Source organism: Hetaerina americana, unplaced genomic scaffold (assembly GCF_022747635.1).
Source record: "Hetaerina americana unplaced genomic scaffold, ioHetAmer1.1.p SCAF_10, whole genome shotgun sequence".
In the NCBI taxonomy this organism is placed as follows: domain Eukaryota; kingdom Metazoa; phylum Arthropoda; class Insecta; order Odonata; family Calopterygidae; genus Hetaerina; species Hetaerina americana.
In genome coordinates this window covers 55,699,031-55,715,553 of record NW_027286070.1, presented here as the reverse complement: position 1 = coordinate 55,715,553, position 16,523 = coordinate 55,699,031, and the positions used below count along the sequence as shown (strand labels likewise).

General features: G+C 36.3%; 2 protein-coding genes across 2 annotated transcripts in view; one reads left to right on the top strand and one right to left on the bottom strand.

Moving 5' to 3' along the window:
* casp (Fas associated factor casp) overlaps positions 1–2,763 on the bottom strand; it is a 32,399-nt gene extending 29,636 nt beyond the window's left edge. The window contains exons 1-5 of the mRNA XM_071598694.1: positions 2,734–2,763; positions 2,274–2,649; positions 2,035–2,103; positions 1,454–1,799; positions 193–379 (exon numbers count right to left, since the gene is read on the bottom strand). Coding sequence (XP_071454795.1) covers positions 193–379; positions 1,454–1,799; positions 2,035–2,103; positions 2,274–2,312 — 641 coding nt within the window. The 5' untranslated portion in view covers positions 2,313–2,649; positions 2,734–2,763. The remainder of the gene's footprint in view (positions 1–192; positions 380–1,453; positions 1,800–2,034; positions 2,104–2,273; positions 2,650–2,733) is intronic.
* A 79-nt stretch (positions 2,764–2,842) lies between these two features.
* Sgf29 (SAGA-associated factor 29) lies at positions 2,843–11,918 on the top strand. The gene is made up of 7 exons (XM_071598693.1): positions 2,843–2,966; positions 3,079–3,223; positions 3,306–3,440; positions 5,329–5,451; positions 6,641–6,799; positions 9,692–9,920; positions 11,184–11,918. Exons 2-7 carry the CDS (start codon positions 3,188–3,190, stop codon positions 11,399–11,401), a joined length of 900 nt encoding a protein of 299 aa, XP_071454794.1. The 5' UTR covers positions 2,843–2,966; positions 3,079–3,187; the 3' UTR covers positions 11,402–11,918.
* Positions 11,919–16,523: the final 4,605 nt, after the last annotated feature.

The window sequence follows — 16,523 nt, the reverse complement described above, 5'->3', positions numbered from 1 at the left end:
TTAAATTTAAATACATTGATGTAAAGTAATTTAAAAAAAACATAGTACATAGAGCATAGATTTGTCAACTTCATCACTCAATTATCATGAAGCAGTGGACTAGAAGGACAGAACAAACATTTATATAGCACCACAGGAAAACCAACAGAATCTTGCAAAAAGATTCATGTAATGTATCAAGGATTAACTTACTCAAGAGACGAATCTAATCCCAAAGAATCATTAGGACAACTCAAGTGCAGGTTGTTTTCCGATGGAAGACCGAGAGAGGCTAGGGCAGTTGAGTTAGGAGGAGATGTAATACCACGTTTCCAGCCTTTTAGCTCCTGTCTGCATGATGGAACATCCAACTCTGCATGAATCATCGCCTTCAAATCACCTTCACAATGGAATAGTATTTGAAAACGAGTTTGATCCACGTCATTAATACAGTGAGAACAAAAATTTATAATGCACACTATAGCAAAGCAACATTAGCCATAAACAGTATTGACTAAATTCTATCGTTATCAAGTCCGAGTGCAAAAACAGTGTTCAATCCAAGTGCCATTGTCAATTAATTTATATTACGAAGATATTGATGGTTAAATTAGAGATTTAACTAAGGATTATACAATTTAAATATTTACTAATTTGATCACCAATGGAAAAAGGCTATACAAAAATATAAAAACTGAAAATAAATCCTTGCAGACCCACAAGTAAGAGCTCACACTCAAAAGAATAGGATAATTATTACGATCCTTGTAATACAATTCTTTATAGAAGAGGTAATAGGGTAAATGATGAATGCTCTTTTATATGAATTCATGATGAGCTAATGTTCATAATTACTAAATAACCAAAGTAAATGGGTATAACAGTGCTACATTTACATAATTTCTTTATTTTAATTTAAAAACTGGTAGACAAGTCAAATGATTTTTTAATGAATAATTTAGCCATTCAAGGGAAGTGGGAAAATTAACAAGAGGCAACCAGTCATTAGATTATGTAAGTTTCAAGATAACACAACTTAGAGTTTTCCCCTGAAATATCAAGTGATCCCAATTTCAGAACAAAACAACAATAATGATGATAAAAAACATAATTTTTGAACTTCACAAGAAAATACATTCATGGAACTCAATAGAACATTTAAATATTATCAATCATTTCAGGCAACTCAGTAAATAGGCTACTGATTATTAAAGTTGTATGTTATTACAGGTTTGGAAAGTATTAAAATTGTATACAATAGTGGCAAGATTTTTCGCACAAAAACAAATATCGAACTCCATTATCAACAAAATTATCCAAACCATAGCTAGCACCGTCAGAAATATGACTTGCAAGCTGGTGAGCAGGTAAGGTTCGTAATTAATCATAGGCAAGTTGTTCATTAAATGTTACAGACTGACAGATATAAGATGCAGAGGTAAAAAAGAGTGAGTAACGCTTAAAATTTAATTACCTACAGTCTCCGAGTCGGGGATCTTGAGGGATATTATTCTGTGTTTGTAGTGAATTTGAAAATTTAATAGCCTCCACGTTTTGGGAGAAAGTGATGATGTGGATGGAAAGGACTCGAGTGTGTATGCCATTGATCGCTTGCTTCCCGTGTCAGCCCTGCAAAGCCTTCTTGGTCTTCCTACGACTTCCACAATGTCTTCATCATTATCACCTCTTCCTGAAGGTGGCCTGCCACCCTGACCTCTTCCCTCGCCCAGGTCTATTATTTCAATGTCTGGACCGGTATTTACTTGAGACTCTGATGGCAGCGTCTGAGTTTCCTGAGGCATAACACGATTGATAGCACGCTGCAAGAAAATAACGGATTACTGGCAAAAACTAAACCGGAAGGCACTACATGATATAAAGAGCATTTACACAATCTTCTTAAAAAAACAATACATTATTAATGTGTGGATTATCGATTACTGACTCACTGAGCAGGCAATAATCTGTTCATTGTATATAGTTAATAATAAAACTGTCTATATAAGAAATGTTGTCTTATCGGTCAAGATTATATCCTAAGACATTTCGTCTTACCAGTAAATCCCAATTTGTTTCTTCCAAATGGTAAAGTGCTTCAGCAACATCCTCGATTCCAGTACATGCCTGGAAAAAAACCCTTCGTGGTAATAATTACACGCTATATAGAACTGCAATTGGGCCAAAATTGAAAATTCCTTGAAGGCAAAACTAAATAAATGTAGAAGAAAAACAATTGACCAAAACACAAGTGAACACCAAATCCAACAATAAAACAAAATGGGAGTAAAGCATACCTGAAAATCTGCCAATATTTCTTCTCTATTCTCCGACATGATGGTAATAAACGTCAGTTGCAGATATATTTCATCGACCTTAGCATAAAATGCTACTAGTACAAAATACGAGAAAAATTAAAATGCAGCCGGTACTTAAAGTACAGAATATCACTTCACCTAGCGTGTAAAGCTTTCGTCCAGGTACGCACAATCATTAAAGGGGATATGATGCAGACTTAGCGATTTAGACCAGCGCCTTAATATTTAAAATGATTCGAAGAAAACCATAGATACAGAAACCTCGACACATTAAGTAGACAAATCTAACTCTTTACCGAGCTTGTTATTGGGAATTCATGCCATTAATGTCCAGTACGCTCAGATTAAAAAAAGCCTGGAAAGATATAGCAAGGGAACCCGTCAATAGGGGTTCATACACCTCAAAATTTAAAATTATCAGTGGTTACCTTCAACGCACCTGACTTTATAGTACTGCTGTGTAACTTAATCGTATCCTAGCGGACGCATACGCTACTCATTTCACATTTCATTTTTCCGCTACGAGCGCCACAAGTGTCAAAAATCAGTATAATATATTGCGTTTTAATCATTTGTTCGGCTTGTTTAGCCTCGAAAGCCACTATTTGCAATTATTTTAGATCAATGGTAGCTCTAAGTACTAAGGGCACTGCGGTCTATCTAGCTAATACGGTCAGTAAAAACCAAATATTGAACATAGCTGTTGTGAGTTAATATATAATGCCGGGCAAAAGTTTTAAGGGTATTTCATTGTTTATGTTTACATTCTGGTTTGTCTTGTCAGGTTTTGGCTGTATTTGTTTTAGTATCTTGGACATTTGTAATTGTTGCTAGTGCTTATGTTTCAAGAAGAAACAACTGTTTTTCATAAAAGTTTTACTTAGTAAAATACAATGGCCACTGCAGATTCGGCTGCTGCGCTAGCGGAGGTAATGTCATATGTTATTTTTTTATCATATTGTGCATTTAGTTTAGGATACGTTCATTCATTCTTTTTTCATATTTTATTAGGAGCGCTTTAAGGAATTGTATCAGTTGGTTCATCAAATTCAGGAAGAGAGAGTAAAAAATGAGCATAAATTGAACAACATCTCGCGAGCTCACGAGAAAATCAACCAAGAGGACAAAATGTCACCTTATTATCAAGTAAGTTTTGCTTTATCAACATGCCTTGTATGGAGTTTTCCTGGAAAGTGAAAGAATCGAGGGAAAAGTTAATAAGGGTATTTGATCTTCTGTCGAGATTACCCTGTTAGCATATTTTTTATTTATATCAGGAAGACCTAGAGACATGTACCTAGGACAAATTAAAAAGGACGTAAAACAGAGAAGGAATCATGGATTGAGGGAATTGACGTTAAATTGAGTAGACTGGAGGGCTGCAGTAAACCAATCCTAGGATTGAAATACTGATGGTGACAATGATAATGATGCATTTATTTGCCCTTATATTTGGTGCATAGTCACACATTCACAAATATATGATATGTCAGATATAATAAGGTTTCTTATCCATCTTTGCCATTCCTATTCTGTTTTACAAATCCCTGTTGCTTCTTACATCACTAGAAATCTTGTTCCTAATGAGCAAAACTCTTCCATGGGTTCCAGCATGCCCTTGCCTTGTCTCTTGTGGGGATTATCTTCCTTCTTTCAACTGCAGACTGTTACTTTAGTTTTAATCTTGTTTATCTTGCTGTATTCTTTCATCTGCTTCTCCATGGTGGCTAGTGTTCTTGTTTGGTCATCTTTCTTCTTTGAAAGTATATCTCTGCCACCTAAAAATTGCACCTTACGTATCCTAGTAGTAGTAGTATTTAGGGGAGGCGATCGACAACTCAGGTCCTTTGCACCATTAGGGATGGAAAAGATGAAGGCTGGAGAGAAACCGTGTCTGCATTAGCTTACTCTTAACAAAAGGCACCAAGGGGTCCGCAGCTTAACATCCAATCCGATGGGTGGCCTCAATGTGGTGCCCTCCACAAAGCACCTCAAGTATGGATTGAGATGCCACTGAAAAATACTCGATGCCCTTGGTATTCGAACCCGAGCCCTCTAGGTGGGAAGCCGGTATGATAACCACCGCACCACATCAATCCCCCTTATATATCCTTTCTCCTTTAATTTGTGCACCATCCCATTTTTTTATCTTGTTAATTGCATTCCCAAGGTATGCTTCTAAATAATAAGGGCAATAATTAACAACCCAGCCTTGCTCCCTCCTTAGTTTCAATTTCTCCTTTGCTCCCATGGCATCTAATCGCTACCAACTGCTGCTCTTGTGTGTGAATCTTCTCTTTCATTTTTGTTCAGTCCATTTTCTTTTAGGGCATGTAGAATCCGATTCTAGTTCATATTATGAAAGGTTTTCTCCAGATCAATGCATGATATTTATGCCAATTGATTCTTCAGTATTCTCTACTAAGTCTAAGATTGAGAATAGTTTCCCTTACTGCATATTATAGAAAGAAATACCTGATTTCATAGATCTTACCCAGTAGCAGCTGGGTTAAAGAAGGAGAGAGTTAGGAAGGAGACACCCTCGAGATTTATGGGGTTATGAATCCCTCATTTAATACATCCTCTCCTTTTAACATGTTTCAATGTTATAAGCTAAATATATTCCCATGTAACAGTGTGCGTTAATCTTGTTAACATGTGACACTAATTTATATAATAGCAAAGCACATCCTCTGATTTTGGGTAACCCAATAAACCTACAATTTCCCTCCTATTGCCTAATACTTTAACTATGCTGTGCTAGTGTAAATACCCTAAGTCCCCCAAATCAACATATATACCAACAAGTTTTGATTGATTTCTTCTGATTATCCGCTATTTAAATATTGAGAAGTTGATAGTAATACTATTACTCTTTAAGTATCTATGAGGGGTTTCCAAAGCCTCTCTGCTATTGCACATTAAGTGGTATAAAAATGATTGAAATGTTTTGGAATTAAATCCTAAATTACTATGAAAATGGAATAATTTATTATGAATGCTCACCACAACTTTTTTTTTTGTCCCTTTGTAGCAGAAACTAAGAAGTTTGTACAGTGCAGCTGTTGCCGATGGTGAAGGGGAAGAAGAGATAATAAGAAAAGCATTGACTAAAATTTATGAAATACAGTCTATTCGAAATGAGCGAAGTATTCAGGTAAGTAGTGAAGCTACTTGTGCTGTTAATTGAATGAGCTTCCCTTGAAACAAATAAAATGATTTCAGTATGGAATGTTTTAATTAATGACTATAAAATCTGACTTCAAATAAGGTTGCCTTTAACAAATAGTAATTCTTCTTCTGAATTTTAAGAAAATTTTTCTTAAATTTACTTAAGTCTTGGCCCTTGAATACTGGCTTACTCTGTTACCCTCTTGGTGTTTAAAGATTATTTTCTTATAGGAAACTGCACATTGCCACCAAGTTGTTCTCTGCTATATATTATTTTCAAACAGACTTTATCATTGAAATACCTGTAAATGCCATTTTTTGAAGTTTTTCTCTCTTACTGCATTGTTTTATGGATAGGTGGAGTGACATTCTGGTGAAATTGCCACAGCAAATACATTGGTTAAGAGAATTGGTTCCACTACACATGTTAATTCTTTCCATCTCAATGATTAGTGTTTCACATGAATCAAAATAGTTTTATTTGAAAAATGTGATCCCATTGCAATCCAAGAATAAAATCATGAGGTTTCTCCACCACAGCCTGATTTTCAAAGTCATGCTGTCTGGCAAAGTTTAGTTTTTTGAGGATGTATGCATTCTCTTTTTAATTATTTACTTATCTAATCCTTAACAGTTATTGTAGGGTATACTCTCCTCAAGCCAATGACAACCTTGATTCTTAGGGATTCTACCTCAAATAATTGAAGGGCAAATAATAAATTCTTTGTTATTTACTCTTCAATTACTGTTGTCATCATTTATTTTGTATTATCAATGGTTGATGATAGAACATATTAAGAACTATCAATGGTGCATAAGGGATGTGTTAGTCCAGTGGGTAGAGCGCTGGGCTGGTGACCAGAGTGCCCGTGTTTGGTGATGCCTCTGGGCATCTTCAACTTCACCCAAGCTGTGTGATTTTTCACATGCCAGATTTTCCTGGGAAACCATAGGTGGCATAGGGAAAGGAACTGGCCCCCCTGCCCCGATGTTTGAATTTCATTCGCTGTTGGGATTAGTACTAGGTGAGCTCTACCCTCACATATCAAACCAACCTTGGGGTTGATAACTGTGGCTTATGATGAATATTTAATTGAAAACTTGAAGAGGTACTTGAATATTTCCTCTTTCCAGTTTTTTTACGGATTATTACTGTTTTGTCATTCATCTTTCAGTCAAGGCACTCTGGCATAAGTGAAACAATTCGCATTGGAGCCCTCATGAAGATGCTTCAGAGTTCAGCCTTAACTTTACCAATATGGGTAGGGCAACCTGGAGAAAAGCCACCTCCACTGTGTGGAGCCATTCCAGCTGATCCTAACTACATCGCTAAGGTTAGTATCTGCTGTTGAAAATGTTTTTGTTCTTGGAACAGACGTTCCTTATGTTATCATCAGGTGTACATTCCAAGTGAACTTTATTATATGCTTTTACTTATACAAGATATTGAATCACTGTCATTCATCATAATGCACTCATTTGCAGTGGTAAGGAATAAAGAGGTATCAATCTCTTCTAATAAAATCTTTCTAACTAACTTTTTTTTCAACTTACCGTACTTTCCCATCCATAATGCATGCATTATCTGTGCAAAAACGTTCATATGGTCGAGAAAAAAATGATGATGCACATTATGTAAAATGAAAATTGAAAAAAATCCATTTTTTCCACAAGTCCAATCCATTTTTGCACAAGTCACTGTGACCCCCTTCCAACTTTCCAGGATCCACCGGCTTATTTCTTCATAAAACACTTTTAATCCTTGCTGATTCTTCTTTACGAATTCTTGACTTTACAAAATTTAATTTTCTGGCAGCCTCACGATGTCCTTTTTCTTTGGCGAAATAAATGATTTTCTTCTTACAATATTTTTCTTCGTGGGTAATTTTCTTGAGAAAATTCTAAATTACAAAAGCTTAACTCAATTCAGTTATGAAATAGTCACCATGTAGGTGGCACCTTACGTAGACCTTGGAGGGTTTCTAGAACAGTAGAGCGCCGGTACAAACAAAGCGAAGTAAAGCAAACAAAGCCAGGAAATTCCATTTCATTAAAATTATTTTAATTTTATCCATTTTAATATATTAAACATCAGTTTATTGCAATACAGTGATTTAAAAAATGTCCATTTCTCCACTAAATTGAGTAAAAGTAACAAATGAGGTCTGTTCAAAAAGTTCCTGAACTTTATTTATTACAAAAGAAATAATTCTTTTACAAATTATTAGTCAGGGTCCTTTTCACAATAGTGTCCTCCCCAACATATACACTTATTCCAACAGTGTTTGTACGCTTTGAAACAGTTCTGGAATGCTTCTTCAGGAATACTCATAAGCTCTTCCATAGAATTTTTCCCTGGAATGGTGGAAAATCTTTTACCTTTGAGTGAGATTTTAAGTTTGGGGAACAGGAAAAAGTCACATGGGACCAGGACTGGTGAGTAGGGTAGGTTGAGAAGTACAGTGGTCTTTTTTTTGCTAAAAATTCATGAATTCTGAGATAAATGAGACAGTGACTACTGATACCACTACCATCTGATAGTTGGCCATGGCATTAATGCCTCATGCATGCTCACTGCAAGTACCTTTGCACTATAGGCCTGACTGCTCATTATATTGTCAATGAGGAAGCCTTTTACTTATCAGAGCATGCCCACAATGAAAACAAAATCTTCACAGGGTGACCATGATACATCTCCATTTTGTACAGAAGGTGGGGACTTTTAATCCATTTTTCTCTCTCCTTCCTGTCCATGTTTGTTTCAGCCTTAGCTGAGACATTTATCTAAAGCATGGAATGTATGAGATGTTCAAGGAGACCAATATGAGGCCCATATGCTAACAACTACTTTGAGAGGTGAAGAAGGCTATTTTTAATATTACTATTAATATTTCCAGCTGTACCATCTGCCCATCTTCCCAAAGCGCTAGGTTTGATTACATGGTAACCTTGACTTCACTTTTATCCATCAGATTCTAAGGGGAGCAATAAAATAACTAAATCATGATGGAAAGTAGTATGATTGATGTGGATTTGGCAATAAGCTCTCTTCCTTCTTTCCTAGGAGTTCCACATTCAATCAGGCAATATTATGCTAGAGAAGCATAAAGAAAACTTGGTAATAGGTCTAGCGATTCAAGAATCTTCCTCTTTTAACATCTCAGTTAATGTTGGTTTTTGTTTCTATATAACAAATGGATACATCCAGACTGTATTCTATATTCTTTTCTATTAGTGACCTTATGACTGCTATGTGATAATGTGTCAATCTGTCCTTTATGAAACCTAAACTGATCATCCCCATTCTTTGTTTATCACATTGTCATACGAAAACTCCAAAATGTTATTACTGAGTGCATAATTCAAGATGTTTATATGTACCAGGACCAGACCAATTGAGCTTCCTTGAGGAAAATCGAAAGACACTTACATTGAAAACTGATCTCCCTTTTATCATTCAGTGGGGAAATATGTTACCCTCAAGCTCCATTTTTTGATGGGAAATATATTACCGTTTACCATTTATTGATGCACAAATTTAGTATTTGAGTCCTTATTCATGCAATTGTATGTGAGACTCTCATTTTGATAACTGGTGACACAGTGACATAATATCTGATTGTACATATGACAGAAGCACAGAAATTCCACAATTAATAATGATTGACGACTATGGTTCCACCGCTGTGTGGCATCATCATGTAAAGATTCATTGTTAGGCCAGGTGTATATATACTCTATCAGGAAGAAGTGATGGGCGGAGGAGTGAGAGGGGGAGGGTTTGCTGCCACGGGTGTTTGAATCCTCCCATTGGAAAAAAGATTACATGAGCTCGAAGAATAACCGATAAACACCTGTGTGCACTCTAATTAGACCCCCATGTCAATTAACTATTGTACCCTACCTGCTCTCCATACCTATATTTTCCCATTATCCCACCCATCATCCTTTACCACCCAGTGCACTCATTTCATCCCCCCCCCCCTCAGAGCTACCAACCTGCCCTTCCCCCCCCTACATTCCCATCCATCACCCAAATTCTTTAATACTTCAAACCCTCCCCCTCTTAGTCCTCCACAAACCCCTTCTTCCTGATAGTGTATAGTGGTGAAATCATGGATGTCAATTAAAATTAATTGTGGAATAGCTGTTTCTGTTATCTGTGCATAGAAGAAATTCCACCGAGTGATGGTGAAAACAGTGTCATATCTGATGTTTTTGTACAGGTTGGGGATATGGTAGCAGCCCTTGTTCGTGGACCAGAAGAAGGAGAGAATTGGATTTTAGCAGAAGTTGTATCCTACAATACTACAACTGGTAAATATGAAGTGGATGACATTTATGAGCAGCAGAAGGACCGCCACCAGCTAAGTCGTAGGAGAGTGGTTCCTTTGCCATTAATGAGAGCCAGCCCTGAATCAGACCCTCAAGCTCTTTTTCCTAAAGGCTCAGTCGGTAGGAATAATTTTACTTAAATGCTACTATAAACAGGGTGCAGCAGTTATCTCCGGACAAATTTCAATTTGAATTTCCCGCCATATAGTTATGTTGGAGATCACGATTGGCATTCTTGAAAGCTATAGGCATCTAGTAAACAGTCATCACCTCAAAATGACCGAGATGTTACGTACAAGTGTGGAGTACAATTGAAGAGCCGCTATTATCAAAAGATTTTGCACTGGGTGTTCGCCCAGTGAAATAGTTTGATTCTTCGGGCACCCCAGATCAACTGTTTACAATATTGTGCCTAAGTATAATGCTTCGGAGAAGTCTGGGGAAGGTTTCGCTAACCCGGTGAGGTCACTAATTGTTGCAGTTGTCGAGAAGGCTCAGGAGCTGATTTCAGAGGCCTTGGGGTGTTGCTGAGGAAATTGGCATCAGAATTGAATATTAGCCAGCAAACAGCAAGCAATGCGTTGGATGGCAGATGAGGACCTACAATACAAGTCGTACACAATAAAGGTTGTGACACATGCTGTTTGAGGCTGCCAGAATGAAGCGGATTGCTTGCTGCAACCTGCTATTGTGTTCTTTAAAAATGAAGCTGTGGTGTGAATCAGATTCTTTTCTGATGAAAAAATTGTCACCGGTGATGCGAAGATCAACCAAAGAAACAACTGCTGGCTCGCCCACGACCCTGAGGATGTCCAATTGTTGCTCAAACAAAATTTCCTGGCTAGTGTTCACGACTTAGGTGTTGTGTCCAGTGTGGGTGATATCATGCCACCACATTTCTTTGAAAAGGGACAAACTATCACAAAAGAGGTATATCTGCAAATTTTGAAGAATGCCGTGAAACAATAGATGTTAAGGGGGTTGCATTGAGTAATGTTACTCTTGACAGATACCACTACTTGTATGTAAAAGGATTTTCATTTGTATTTTTTAAAAACATTAATTTTAAACAAAAGTTACATTTGTCCGGATTTAAGCGCCGTACCCTGTATATATATAGATGTATATATTAACTCTTAATTGGAATGGATAGTGGAGGAGAAACTCCACTGATATTGCATTTGCTTTTAGCATGGATCTTGTATTAAGGGGAGATTGTAGTACTTTATTTATAGAGCATATAAAACAAAATGACTGTTTTTGGTTTATAGATATTCACATCTTATATGCATTTAAGAATATTTTTTAGCTTCTCCATGTTGATTCTTCAGCATTTTTTATTTTAAAGTGATTTTCACATCTGATGCTTAAATTGTCTTGCAGTTATGGCATTATATCCTCAAACTACATGTTTCTACAAAGCTGTTGTGAATCAACTGCCAGTTCCTCCCTCTGATGAATATGAGGTGCTGTTTGAGGATCCTTCCTATGCAGAGGGCTATTCTCCACCACTCTCTGTCGCACAGCGCTATGTTATTTCTATTAGAGACAGAAAATCCAAGGTGACTCAAGCTGCAACTTCTACTGCATCCCAAGTTTAGCATGTATGTGTATAATTATGTGATGCTGTACTCATTGTCATGCAGTTATAGTGTTGACGAAATTTCATTGTTTTAATTAACAAAGAAGTTGGCAATTTAGAATTCATTTTGTATCTTTTTAGTGTCTTTGCATGACCATTTATCAGCATCTTTATTGATCTTGAACTCAGTGAGTTTCTGGCTGTCTTACATACGTTGCATAATTTTACATTATCATAATTGACCAGGATTGTCTTCCGAGTACAAAACTTATTACTTTATTAGGAATCATATATTAAATGCATAATCAATTGTCACTCTTTAACTCTCTTTAATGCTTAGTTGACTCATGGCTCACCGGATGATTTAAAGGTGCTCTTACCATATAACAACAGTATTAATTGAAATGCTTACTGTAAATGATCATGAGGTACACATACATATTTTCTTCCCTGGATCTCATTAATTGGATTAGAATGCATTCTTGACTTAAGCAAATGTAACGAATGATTGTAAAATAAACTATGATAATATATACTTCAAGGAAATACTGTGTTAAAATTATTTTGCTTAAAAACTGGAGCATATGGTATGGCCTCACATAATGCAAATTTGCCATAATATGGTTTTCCTCTGCCTGCATAATTTCAAGAGGTTCTGTGGTATTTCTTAAGATGCAGTTTTTTGTGCCATGCTGAAACAAACTTTTTAATATTGCAATGAGCCATATCATTTTAAGATTGTGAAGTCCAAGTAATTGCAGTATAGTAAAATCACTAAATTTGAAAAAATGCATAAAATGGAGGCATTGCATATAATAACATATATGAGCGTGCCATTTCTCCCATTATATACAACATCCATTTACATCAGTATGACTATGAAATTATATTCAGTAGGAAGTTAGTTGCATAAAATATAATGCTGAACTAAATCGAAGATTATCAACTCATTACTTCTAAATGGAACCTCTGATGCCTTAAATTTAAGGTGGCATCGAATGATAGCATGCCTTCTTGTGGCTTCTGTTAAACTGTTATAGATCAGAAGGGTAATTTGTCTGCTGTGAACTTTGCTCTCTTAACTTCAATTCTAAATATTCAAATCTAAATGATCTTTCTCAAAAAGTAATACTAAATGCCAAGACTTATTTTTAAAGTGTTTTTCTTGCTGGTGCTCTACTTAAAAAATATCAAATTTGACAAACGGCATCAAATTTCTCAAGTATGAGTTGGATTTTCTAAAATCAACCCTATTTTCTACAGAATGTGAATTTTTGAAAGTTTTTTACAATTTGCTAATGTCCTACTTGGAAACACTATCTAGTATCCACCTGTCAACATGGCTTAGGAAATCAAGATCTACTTCCACTTCCACATATCAAGTTGTCAATCAAATATTGTCTGACCTGGACAATAGATCTGAATCTGCAGCACTTCTCCAAGGCTTTTGACCATGTTAATCATCAAATACTATTGTCAAAACTCACTGGCTTTGGCACAAGAGGTGTATCCTTTGATTGGATCAAGTCATATTTAAGTGATAAACAACAATGTGTTTCTCTCTACAAAAATGAGATGAGATATGTATCGCCTCCAAAACTTATCAATCCAGTGTCCCCCGGGGTTTTGTTCTGGGACCAGTTCTTTTCCATTTGTACATTAATGACATCCCAGATAGATTAAATACCTTGCCTAGCATACTACCAGTACTCTATGCTGATGACGCCAAAGTTTTAGTGTCAGCCTCTGCTAACAATGACCTGCTGTCATAAGTCAGGCCATGCTACACTTCTGATAGATGAGTGGTGCCAGCAAAACTCTCTCAATGTGGATAAATCAAGCTAAGCATACATTACTATCAAAAATAAGCCAAAAACTAACATCACAGTCAATATTAATGGGATATTGATTCCACAGAAAACCAGTTCTTGCTTCCTAGGCACTGAAATAGTATTTTATCTTTCGATTATCATGTTAGCAAGTTATGTTATAAATTAAGCTCCATTTGTTTTCTCATCACAGTTATCAGGCACACTGTTAGTTATGATGCCCAATCAACTGTGTATTTTGGTTAATTCTATGCACATGAAATATACAGTGCCATTTTCTGGGGTTCCTCGCCAAAAGCCAGTACAATATTGAAAATACAAGAAGGGCTGTTCAAATAATGTGCAATGCATCTTTTAATGCACCATGCCGCCCCCTCCTTAAAAAGCTTTACATTCTGCCTGCATACGCACATAGACACATATATATATGAGGGTGGTCTGAAAAGTTTCTGACCTAACAAAGATACAAGACATTTTTTCTTGAATTTTCTGAGTCGGAAACTTTTCAGACCACCCATGTATATATACATATATATATATAAACAAAGATGTAGATTGTCAGCAGACAGATGTTTCAAAAATCTACATCTGTGTTTTTATATAGTTGTGCGTCGCCGAAGAGCGTTCCATTTTGAAGATAGAAATATATATATATAAACACAGTAATCAACCCGAAGGTCGATTTGGTAGGTGATGGTATAGTTATGTAGGTTATGGTTTCCCAGGAAGATCTGGTACCCAAAAAATCACATAGCTTTGATGGAGCTGCAGGTGCCCAGAGACTTGCCTGGGAATCAAACACGGGGACCCTCCGGTCAGTAGTCTAACGCTCTACCCACTGGACTACTGTGACCCATATACATACCTTTTAGCTTGATACGCCTTACTGGGTGTTTTTCCAACTTTGTTTAGCCATCCAAAAGGGAGGATTTCGTAAGGTCCTCAAAACAACCATTCAAGTTGGCAATGACTGCCTTGTGCCTGGAGAATTGTTTTCCAATGAGCCATTTTTTCAAGTTTGGAAATAAAAAAGTCACTGGGGGTCAAATCTGGTGAATATGGTGGATACTGTATTGATTCAAACTCATTACTCTATTTTATAATACTCGATAATTTTCGCCATCAAAACTGTGCAGGTGGGCACCTGTAAATTTAAAAAATGAGGATGTTTTTTCTTAATCTATGCACTCGGACAGTTCAACAATAACGCATTATATTCTGCGTTCATCGTTTTTTCTTTTTGCCAGTAATTGATGTTGATGAATTGATGTGTATCCCAAAAAACTGTAGCAATTGCCTGCGATTTCACCATCTCTGGCTTCTGCTGAGTCAGCTCACCTTTAGAAACCCACTGTTTCAACTGTTCCTTTGCCTCTGGAGTGTGGTAGTGTATCCATATTTTGCCGAGAGTTATGTATCAACACAGAAACTCAGCAGTCAATATTGCTTTGGAAAATTATCAAACCAGCCTCTGAATCAACCTCACAATTGCATGTATTATCCTCTGAGAGCAAACTTGCCACCCATCTTGCCAAGATATTTTTCACACCCAATTTTTTGTGTAAAATTGAAAACAAGGTACCTCGTGATATGCCTTTTACCCGGACTATTTCATGAACTTTGATTCATCAATCACTCATAACCATATGGTGGAACAGACATCTCAGGAAGAAATTTCAGAGGAAGTCATTTCCAATGAATATCCAGAACAACGTTCATCATTTGTGGATGTACTGCCTTGGTTTTAAATCATTACCCAAATCGTAATTAGTCGTAGAGACAGGAGCAGATGTGCCATGAGCTTCATCTAACAACTTTGATCTCTTTCAGTGTTAAGCCTTCTAAATAGAAGTGTGCCATCACTCCACAAAACTCATTCTATTTTTCTAAGTAAACAAAAAAAATGAAACTTCAGCAGCAGTCTAGTGAGAGACGAGGCTTACTAAAATCAAACCTTTCCCAATACTACGAGTGCCATCTCTAAGGAGCCATTGAATGACTCGCACATTTAAAATATATTTTTTTTAATTAGAGCATAATGATGATGGTATAACTTTTATCACGGTTTGTCTATAAACTAATAATAACTACAGTTATTAACCCGAAGGTTGGATCGATAGGTGAGGGTAGAGCTGGCCTAGTACTAAGCCTAATGGCAGGTGAAATTCACACACCAGTGTAGGGGGACTAGTTCCTTTCCCAGTGCCATTGGTGGTTTCCCAGGAAATTCTGGTACTTGATAAATCTCATAGCTTGAATGAAGCTGAGGGTGCCTAGGGGCATGCCCAGGAATGGAACCCAGACACTCTGATCAATAGTCCAATGCTCTACCTCCTGGACTACCACGCTCCCACTTATAATAACATATGATGCCTTTATTTTAGTTATACCAAATGACAGAATTCTAACCAATGAGGGGAATCACATCTTTAATTATATTATGAGGAAAAGTTGAGAAAGTGAATTGTCAAAATTAAGTAGTCACAATTAAATAATGAAGTGTTTCAGAGAACAATTCTTGGAACGTTATCTTTTAATTTGAAAAATTCAACTCTTTTCCCAAATAGTATCTCCATATTTTCTCCTCGTATTTTTGTAGAAGTTATGTTTTCAATATATATATGTACTGAGTGTTCACTCAAGGTATGCAATATCTAATGAGAAATCCATGATCTTAGACAGATTATGGATTTCTCATTGGATATTTCATACCTTTGCAAGACAATGCACCCAAGTGTTGTGATCTTTATTTATTCATAGGGCATTTCAAATAATTTCTTCTATGGCTTCTCAATAACATATTGGCATATGAGGTAATCTTAAAATAACCATCGAAGAAATGTATTGTCTCCAACCTATCTATTCTGGAATTTACACAACATATGTTTGTCGAAAACTATGTCGTATTTTAATAAAATTCCCGTAATTACCAAGTTACTTCTTTGATATTAAAAACTATTGAAAAGAGAAGGGCAATGATTATACTCTGTTCATGCATAATCAATTTCAATAGACTGCATTCAGTCCATGTCGATAACATTCTCATGAAACAATCCCTATGCATTGGACTTAGTATAAGAAGACCCTTTCCTGTTGGAGAATATTAGACAAAAATACAATTACAATAATATTCTGTGCCACACCCTCTCAGGTCCTTGATTAACCTGTTATTATAATATCAGGACCTATCTTGCGTGGCATATCTCTTTGGTATCATTTAAAAATGATTTTTCTCCAATCATTATCCATAGCATAGGTAACAAAACAAGAAACCTTAAACTTCAGTATACCACATGCAGCAATTATTGAAAC

Coding starts and splice junctions, on each gene's coding strand:
- Sgf29 (XM_071598693.1), top strand. CDS start 3,188: ATGGCCACTGCAGATTCGGCTGCTGCGCTAGCGGAG. Junction 5,452..6,640: donor GAAATGAGCGAAGTATTCAG/GTAAGTAGTGAA, acceptor TTCATCTTTCAG/TCAAGGCACTCTGGCATAAG. Junction 6,800..9,691: donor ATCCTAACTACATCGCTAAG/GTTAGTATCTGC, acceptor GTTTTTGTACAG/GTTGGGGATATGGTAGCAGC.